At 43.1% G+C, this 10008-nt stretch overlaps 1 protein-coding gene across 1 annotated transcript in view; it reads left to right on the top strand.

Moving 5' to 3' along the window:
- LOC308324936 (integrin alpha-3-like) overlaps nt 1-7292 on the top strand; it is a 26570-nt gene extending 19278 nt beyond the window's left edge. The window contains exons 21-27 of the mRNA XM_080777281.1: nt 258-360; nt 1276-1452; nt 2389-2562; nt 3123-3236; nt 3608-3706; nt 4906-5031; nt 6724-7292. Of these exons, the coding sequence (XP_080633407.1) occupies nt 258-360; nt 1276-1452; nt 2389-2562; nt 3123-3236; nt 3608-3706; nt 4906-5031; nt 6724-6885 (955 nt within the window). The 3' untranslated portion in view covers nt 6886-7292. The remainder of the gene's footprint in view (nt 1-257; nt 361-1275; nt 1453-2388; nt 2563-3122; nt 3237-3607; nt 3707-4905; nt 5032-6723) is intronic.
- The last annotated feature ends 2716 nt before the right edge of the window (nt 7293-10008 follow it).

The raw sequence follows: 10008 nt of genomic DNA, 5'->3' as shown, positions 1-10008 counted from the left end.
TGTGCAGTAAAGTTGTTTGTCTGACTATTGTCTACTTTTGTGTTTGTGTCTAAAACTCTCACACACTATTTAACAACAGGCTTAGGCTATAGCAGCTGTTCTGTGTGCATGTCACAATGTGAACATGCACACGCGGGCACGCGCATGCGTGCACGTGATCATTAAAATGCTGTGGTACCAGTGAAAAAAAACGGACTGTTATTCGTCTCAACTGCTCGATTGATGAATTAGGCCTACTTTTATTTTGTGCTGTTAAGAATCAAGCAGCCAGGCCACGCCCACTTCGGAGGTCATGTGACCGGGGAGTCTTCCATGAAGACGACCAGCGATGTAGGAACGCCGCTGGACTTCACCTTTAAGGTCCTTTAAATGTGTGACTGTGACTTTAAATGTGTAACTCTGTAACATAAAGTCTGAAAACCGACCAGTTCAGACTCAATCTAAGCCATATAGCACTTGCCCTTATAGCCTCGATGACCTGTTCCCTGGTGATACCAAGGTATATTAAATGGAGGTAAGGTCACCAACGTCATTTTCGCTATATCAGGCAATTCCAGACGGCAGATTCGTCGCCCCATTGGAACCAAACTGCACCCGGAAGTTCGGCAGATTGCACTGGAGTCAATGAGAGCTCAGTGACCAGCTCATTATTTCTGAATGAATGAGATATTTTGTAAAGTAATCACTTCTGGCAAATAACAGAAGGCATGTAACACATTATTGTCTGCTGTGCTGCTTTTCGATGTGTACACTAGCCTACTGTGTAATTGTATACAGGTATCTAAAGAGCAAAAAGTATGTTTCTGAGCCTGCCAAGTATCGCGAGACTGCCCACCGTTTCCTGTCTGGCAGCTAAATTTCGCGAGACCTCGGAACAGAAACGATACCAGCTGCTGCTGTTTAAATCCTCAAATAAAATGTTGTACTGTGCACTCTGTGCACATCGGAAAGCAACTGATTAGAAAGCAAACTGTGATAAGTCTTCTTTCATGTGCCTGAACCAATTATATGACAAAGGTCTCAATGGTTCATAAATAATGTTTGTTATTAGCTGGTCCAGGTTGCTCCATTCACTGCTTTGTATACATGACATGTCACTTCCGGTGCGATACTGATAAAGAGGAAGTGGCTGTGTCTTGTATCGGTATAAACGGGAAGTAGGTCCTGATAAACAGTTAGTGGGTGTGGCTTGTGTTTCCCATATAAACAGGACGTGAGTGTGGCTTATGTTTCCTGTATGAACAGGAAATGGGTGCGTCTTGTGTTTCCTGTCAGGTGGACCTATCGGGGAAGCCGCTGGGTGACCTTGGCCAGCTGGAGGTGGAATTTGATTGGCCGTGGGAGTCATCCAATGGGAAGTGGCTGCTGTACCTGACAGAGATACGATTGGACGGGACGTCGGAGCCGCGCTGCATCCCACCGGGTGACATCATCAACCCTCTGAAGCTGCTGGTAAAGCGTTATTCATAGTCTGGATTGTCGGTGGTTAGGTGACCACCAAACTACAACATGACATCACTGAAGGCGCGGCGAAGAGCAAACCACCGCTCTCTCCAGCCCTTCTCTCTGTTTTTACTCACCACCGCTTCACGTTATTGCAGCTCCGGTGGTCACCTCACCACCGGATTTAAAAAAAAATCATCTCTCTCACACAAATGCCAGTGATCACCCTCCCCTGTGCCAATGCTGGCACCCGCCTAGCCCTGCTATATCTGTGTAATTAGCGTTTATCCACTTTAACCATTACTTTAAATCTTTAGCTGTTGAAAAATAGCAGTTCTACAAGCTCTTAGAGTTTGTAGATCTGCTAAAATGTAGCACAGATCTTTGAATTATATATTCTTTCACAAGGAACGTTGTTTCGGGGGAACGGCATATTTTCAGATGGGGTTCGGTGGCCAATTACATGTTTCATTCTATTACTGGCAGCATAAGCACACCTACTGAATGCCACCCGTCCGCTCTAACTCGACTATCTTCGTTTCATTTCCGGGTTATTTCCGGGTTATTCAGGGAGGTGGGGGCTGATGTTGTGAGCACAGTCATCGTTACCCCTTAGCTATCATTAACAGTTACATGTGCTCAGCGATGCGATACAAACTCACGAATGATTTACGATCGTCGGGATGCGCGGGAATCCTGTTATAATGGCGGCTCAATGGATCTGGAATAAAAAAATCCCATAGCTGGTGGGGACGGAGGCTCTCCATAATAACCGGAGCAAAGCTAAAAGGTACATTGACAGTCGCCACTTTCATATGGAGTATAGGGTTGTCTACGAACATATACGTATAGTTAGCACCTTTAGGTACCTATAGTTTATAAACGTAGCCTATATCTACGTTTATAAATGTACAAGTTTATCAATGCGCATATTTTTCTCCCCAGGTGTCGGAAGAAGAGGGGCCGAGCGTCCGGAGGTCATCAGAGGTCAACCAGAGGTCATCAGAGGTCAAACAACAGAACAGGGTCAGAAGGAGTATGGAGGAAGAGAGGAGAGAGAAGAGGAAAACCAAGTCTTCTGTTAGCCTGCGGGGGGCACCCAAGAGCACACACACACTGGTACACACACACACACACACACACACACACACACACACACACGTTTTTCTCTATGGAGAATAACATGGGGTCATCTTAAAATCTCATATAAGAATTGTGGTCCAAAAAATAAACAAACTGTCTCAGCGATATTGTCTCTGTCAGTCATATTTGATACAGTCCGTTTCTAGCGAAAATGTAACTAATTCGGGATTATTCGGCAGCAGTAACATTAGCGTTTTCTCGCAGTCAGTTGATTCTTCATAATTCATTTGAGGTGATCTAAAATCCCCCTATGGGGATTACAATGCAAATAAGAAAGTACATGAGATGAGATGAGATGAGATGAGATATACTTTATTAATCCCTGAAGGGAAATTGAAGCTAAACCTGTGGACTTTTGTGTGTAGGACTGTATTCAAGGGACAGTGAAATGTGTGAAGTTAATCTATCATGTGTGCGTGCGCACATTGGTAAACTTTTTCGCTGCTATCTATACATTTATAAACGTACCTATATAAAGGTACCTAAAGGTGATAACTATACTGTGTGTGTGTGTGTGTGTGTGTGTGTGTATGTAGGACTGTGCTCAGGGGACAGTGAGGTGTGTGAAGTTTATCTGTCCTCTCGTCAACATGAAGAACTCAGCCAGCCTGTCTGTCAGCGCTCGACTCTGGAACTCTACCCTAATAGAGGTCTGTCTGTCTGTCTGTCTGCCTGCACACTTCTTTCTTTCTTTCTTTCTTTCTTTCTTTATTTATTTCTTCCTAAATTGTTAGTATGGTATTTAGCATACCCAATATTAACAGAATAAAAAAACTCCTCAATTATTTTAGTTTTCAACCATACCTATACCTATACCATACCCCGAGATTCCTTGGCGAAGCATAGAACTGAACTGCAGCACCCATGAGGCATTTATTTATGTTATGCCTATCTAATATTTGAGTCACTGCAAACAGAGCACTATAGGGGGTGAGCCCAACCCATTTGCACAGGTTTTTGAAAACCTTATATGACCATATCTAACACCAGCTCTGACATGCCTCCATGTCTGTGTTTGCAGGATTATGCTGAGTCATGGAAGGTGACAATAGGAGGACAGGCGTCTCTTAAACTGGTCACACGCAAACCTGCCATCACCATGGAAACCATTACTACACAGGTAACCTGCCTCCCTCCCTTCCTCCCTCCCTTCCTCCCTCCCTGCCTGCCTGCCTCTCTCCCTGCCTCCCTCATGCCATGTCGTCCAGTTTTCCCAGCAGACCTCGATCATAGCATAGAGCGGAGTCCATGAGCATATCTGTACTTTGGACGTAGCTTGTGGAAGGGACAAGTTATTCCAACCAGTTCCTTTCCCCTCCATCAGGCGCCCCAGCTGGCCAGGGGGAGGCAGTATAGAGACCTGGGTTACTGCACTCCAACTCGTGTTGTTCTATTGTGACAGTTCAGTGTAGTGTTCTATTGTTCTATAGCTCAGTGTATTGTTCTATATTGTTACAGTTCTATTGTTCTACAGTTCAGTGTATTGTTACAGTTCTATTGTTATATTGTTCTACAGTTCAGTGTATTTTTCTATTGTTACATTTATATTGTTCTATTGTTCTACAGTTCAGTGTAGTGTTCTATTGTTACAGTTCAGTGTACTGTCCTATTGTTACAGTTCAGTGTACTGTCCTATTGTTACAGTTCTATTGTTCTATTGTTCTATTGATACAGTTATATTGTTCTACAGTTCAGTGTATTGTTCTATTTTTACAGTTCTATTGTTCTATAGTTCAGTGTATTCTATTTTTACAGTTCTATTGTTCTATTGTTCTATAGCTCAGTGTATTGTTCTATTGATACAGTTCTATTGTTCTACAGTTAAGTGTATTGTTCTATTGTTACAGTTCTATTGTTCTACAGTTCAGTGTATTGTTATATTGTTACAGTTCTACAGTTCAGTGTATTGTTATATTGTTACAGTTCTATTGTTCTACAGTTCAGTGTACTGTTCTATTGTTCTATTGTTCTATAGCTCAGTGTATTGTTCTATTGATACAGTTCTATTGTTCTACAGTTCAGTGTATTGTTCTATTGTTACAGTTATATTGTTCTACAGTTCAGTGTATTGTTCTATTGTTACAGTTATATTGTTCTACAGTTCAGTGTATTGTTCTATTGTTACAGTTCTATTGTTCTACAGTTCAGTGTATTGTTCTATTGTTACAGTTCTATTGTTCTATAGCTCAGTGTATTGTTCTATTGATACAGTTCTATTGTTCTACAGTTCAGTGTATTGTTCTATTGTTACAGTTCTATTGTTCTACAGTTCAGTGTATTGTTCTATTGTTACAGTTCTATTGTTATATTGTTCCACAGTTCAGTGTACTGTTGGAGCCAGAGGGTGGAGGTGTGGTGGAGAATAGCGCCCCCCTGTGGATCTACCTGCTGTCTGTCCTGTGTGGAGTTCTGCTGCTGGCTGCCCTCTGGTGGCTGCTGTGGAAGGTACACACACACACACACACACACACACACACACACACACACACACACACGCACACGCACACACACGCACACACACGCTTGTCTTGATCCACAAGGTCTTTTTTCCTGGTTGTTCAGTGTGGGTTCTTCAAGATAGTCCACACCAGGGAGATGTTCGAGGCCAATGAACACACAGCCAGACTGAAGAGCCAGCCCTCCCATTGGCTGAACGGCTGAACCAGCTGGCAGCTGACCAATGAGCACTGAGGCTGGGCTGAACTGGACGTCTGCTGTAAGGACTGAATGACGCACAGGCGTGAAATAAATCAGCCGCCATTAACGGCGGCTCTCACTCTGAGTGTCTTTCTGACAGAATTGCCATCTGATTAATGCATTTCTGACATAAATACAGTGTGATAAATGTATTTCTGACGTAAATAGCAGTCTGGTAACTGCCTTTCTGAAAAAAATACCATCTGATTAATTGTTCCGCCCCTCCTTCGACACACATGGCTCCAACGAACAGCAGTGGCCTATGAGGCAACTATTTTGTTTTAATATCTATGCCCCTACCCATCCCCATTATGTATGTCAGAAGCAGTTTGCGTCTGATTTCACCCTTCTGCCTGAAGCACTGCTTTAATGACTGACTGGCTGGCTGGCTGACTGGTTGGCTGGGCGGTTGTCTGTCTGTCTGGCTGGCTGGCTGGCTGGGCGGTTGGCTGGCTGGCTGGGCAGTTGGCTTGCTGGCTGACTGGCTTGCTGGCTGGCTGGCTGGGCTGTTGGCTGGCTGGCTGGCTGGGCAATTGGCTGGTTGGCTGGCTGGCTGGGCAATTGGCTGGCTGGCTGGCTGGCTGGGCAGTTGGCTGGCTGGCTGGCTGGCTGGCCTCTCTCTCACTAGCTGCTCCCAGCTCATTGGATTGACTGTCCATTTAACACTAACCGACTGCCTTATCTTTTTCTTCCAACGTAACAGCCTGCTCTACTATATATGTTCACTGCTATGTTCACTGCTATGTATGTTCACCATGTTCACTGCTACAGTATGTTCACTAGTATGACAAAACTGTTCACTAGTGTGACATTAAAGGATTATTCATACTCCAGTTTTAGGTGATAAGGTGACTACCAAAAATGAATTGCATTCTTTTTCTTTTTTTTTTTTTTCTTTTTTTATACAATTTATACAAACATCAGTTGTCAACTGAGCCACAGTGATAAGGGACTCACCCAAACACATCTCTCTGTTTTTACTAAAACTACAACATGACGTCACTGAGCCGTGGTGATAAGAGACTCACCCAAACACATCTCTGTTTTTACTAAAACTACAACATGACGTCACCGAGCCGTGGTGATAAGCGACTCACCCACACGGGCGTACTGGAGGCTCCGCAAGCGATGCACCACAGGGGGGGCTCCGGCAGGTGGGGTCTCACTCGCCCAAAGCTTTAGCCAAACTCTGCAATAGATCTTGGTTGGCCACCCTTTTTACATTTGAAATCATCTTGGGGAGTGACATCACCCAAGCACATCTGACTAACCACTGTTTCGGTAGTCAACTTATAAACCTGTAGTATGAATAGGCGGCAACTGCATGTTCTCCAGTGTGACATTAAGAAAGCATGACAGCACATTTGTTTTCTCTGAATCACCTCACTAGATTGACACAATGTTTAGTCAATATCGTGTGTGTGTGTGTGTGTGTGTCAGTGTGGGTTCTTCCAGAGGAGCGTGGCCTATCACCAGGGCACGGTGGACAGGAAGAAGAGTCATTGCACCGCGGACGGCTTCCTCATCCAGGATGACATCACTTCCTCCGCAAACAGAAACAGGACGAAAAGCAAATGGATCACCACCTGGTCTGAGAGCTGATTGATTACACATATACTTACCGGCCACATTCCAATACTCTGTCTGACACCTGCCATTGTCATTCTAGTCAAAACAACCATCTTCACACTAATGGTGGAAAAACACATTAAACCATCGGACAATGTATAAAGTCACCATAGGAACTTTGATGAGGCAGTATGGTGTCGTTTAATGCCCACACCACACCAATGGGTCGAGACACAACAAAACCTTTTTAGCGTTCGCCCCGACGGCGTGATATGTCGGCGCATGGTGGCGCATGTTGACCCAACTGATTCAATGCAATGGTTGCTCGCAACTACATGCGTCTCCATGCGTCTACTAGTTGGATGGCAACCCATTGGTGTGGTTTGGGCTTTAACCCTTTGATGACTGAGGCAGTGTTTTTAGGCCTATTGTGTTTTGCGTTATTTATAATTTCCTGGAAATGGTTTCTGCCCGACAACAGATCGAGCTATGGGACGATAAACCTTATTATTATTCATCATGATACTGTATGATCTGCTACCCGCATTCATTTCCATTAGCATTGCTACATAATGCTAACATGCTAGTATCAGACCACATTAATTTCCATTAGCATTGCTAAATTTGTATGTATTTATCGAAAAAAAATTTGAGGGAAGAACATTGAGAGCATGCTCTATTGTGCAAGGATGTCGATCCTGAGTATAATCACACATACAAAAAAGAAACAACAAACATAATGTTACCAAATGTTAACATGCTAGTATCTGACTGCATGCAGTGACCATAGGCGGCGGGTGCATTTTACCTTTGGGTAGGCTACAGAATTGCGTTGGGGGGAGACTGTCGCCGCGGATTTATTTATTTATTTATTTCCCAAATGGTCTAAAAATGAGTTATTTAGCATACTTTTACCAATGAATTAGCCTATACACAGACAACGACTGATCAGCCTATTTTGGATGATATGGCCTTTTCTCGAGTCAGTGTGTAGTCTCACTAGTCTGTGTAGATTACCCGGCGGTGTTGCTGCCCCTCCCGGGAGTCCCGGCTCATGGCTCTTTCACAGACGGCACAGAGACAGCAGCCACTCCGCTGAACGTGTCAGACTGTCAGTGTTGCTGCAGTGGTGTGAACTGTGAACCGTGCGGGCACTGGTGGTGCTGCTGAGTTCTGACAGCCGACTCACAGGAGTCACAGCTTCTTCTTCTGAATTACTTTGCCTTGAAAAATACATTTTGCGTTTTGCTGTTTCCCAAAACAAACACAACACACAATATCACAATAGCCTTCTATATAATGCTGCGCACATATATTATATATATTCAAAAAATTACCCAGCATCATTTTTGGGAATTCCCTAGCCTTACACACCCGCCGCCTATGGCAGTGACCATTTACGCAAACCTGTGACCTGACCCCATTAATTACCATTAGCATTGCTACAAAATGCTAACATGCTTCCAGTGGACATTCCTCAGTTACCATATAGTGCCAATTGTCTGTCTGTCTGTCTGTCTGTCTGTCTGTCTGTCTGTCTGTCTGTCTGTCTGTACGGTATAAACACACACAACCACGTATCATATGGTGTAGTTATGTAGTACATCAATGCATTAATAAATATAACATCTTAATGATATCTCAACAACTGTAATTTGAAATGTGGGTTTTACACACAGATACAGTATACAATAAACATTTAAACAGAAACATTTAAACGTCATGTTGTCTGCAACTCTGCTGTTCTCTCCGTGTCAGTGTGATGATGATTAAAGTAACATTATAGGCTATATCGACCTGAACATCAGCCACTGTTTGTATTTACATATATTTTGATATTTTTGTCTTTTGATGTTGTAAATGTCACATTTTATAAATAGTACAGTATAAATGTCACATTTTATACTATACATATATTGAATGTATTTATAAATATATAAATGTCATGTTTTATAAACAATAAAGTGACTTTAAGATAACCTCATGCTGTTTAGTGTTGATTCCGTTGCCTAGGTTGTTTACTCTTTATGCATTTATATATAATTAGTGTTCATCGGACTACTTCACAGCAGCCGTATTAATGTAGACATCACATTTTAAAGTCAGTGTTTTGAGTCGTTCAAACATCGTTCGAACGACGTCCAACAACGTTTGAATAACGTTTGAACGTTGTTTCGTCGAAACGTCGTACAAACATTAAAGTCTTTAAAGTGGGGAAGGATTAACATATGGAATGTCAGACCAGGTCAGCTCCATATGTGGAGATCTAAGGGTTTGAGGTCAGATGTAGAGTTGCTGGCCGGCTCCATATTTGCAGACCTAGGTGATGATCCAGTCTTCTCCATGTATGGTTATCCAGGGTTTGATGAGGTCAAAATTCGTGATCTTCATATATAGAGACAACCCTATATGGAGCGTGTTACGAGGCGTGACGGACGGACGGACAGACTGACTGACATGTTTTGCAGGTTTTCATAGTAATCTGCAACCTATAATAGCAATACTTACATGTCTGTGATTGTGTCTGCGTGAGGTCGAATGTACAATACAACCCAAAATATAGGTTTGCTTCCATCTTGTGGTGATAACAGAGAATGTCAGACCTGTAGCAACATTTAATTACCAGAGCTCCTGGAATGGACTTTTACAGGCCCATCCCCATGTTCTATAAATCTATGGATCCTGCATCCATATGTTTCACTTCACACAGGTGTGATTTTCACACTTCCGCGTGACTTCCGCCTCGCGCTGGCGACCGGTTGCTTCAACGAACTGCAGGGACCAATGAGGCATCTATTTTTTCCTATAAGCAGCTGTAGTGTATAGATTCTGTCTTAACACAAACATTAAATGCCATTGACAATGAATGGAGAATTTATGTCATATGTGTCTGAGCAAATCGGCTGTCGGTATGTCGGTGGAAACCCTTGGCCAATAAGGGACCACCATTCTTGATGCAACTACGGTATGTTTCAAGGTTGGTACAAGGTCAATAATTGATTAGTGTCCCTCGCTTTTCACACAGGTATGATTTTTTCCCCTCCTAAATACAGCTTTTGTCTCATATTTGCCATTGACAATGAAAGGAGAAATTGGGTCAAATGTCAGCCAAATATGATGTGAATTTGTACGATGACAAGAGCGCCAGTGCGCCAC

The sequence above is a fragment of the Protomyctophum bolini genome (genome assembly GCF_963924005.1).
Source record: "Protomyctophum bolini genome assembly, chromosome: 12".
Lineage (NCBI taxonomy): Eukaryota > Metazoa > Chordata > Actinopteri > Myctophiformes > Myctophidae > Protomyctophum > Protomyctophum bolini.
The sequence above is the reverse complement of the archived record's forward strand: the minus strand, read 5'-3'. Positions and strand labels throughout refer to the sequence as shown.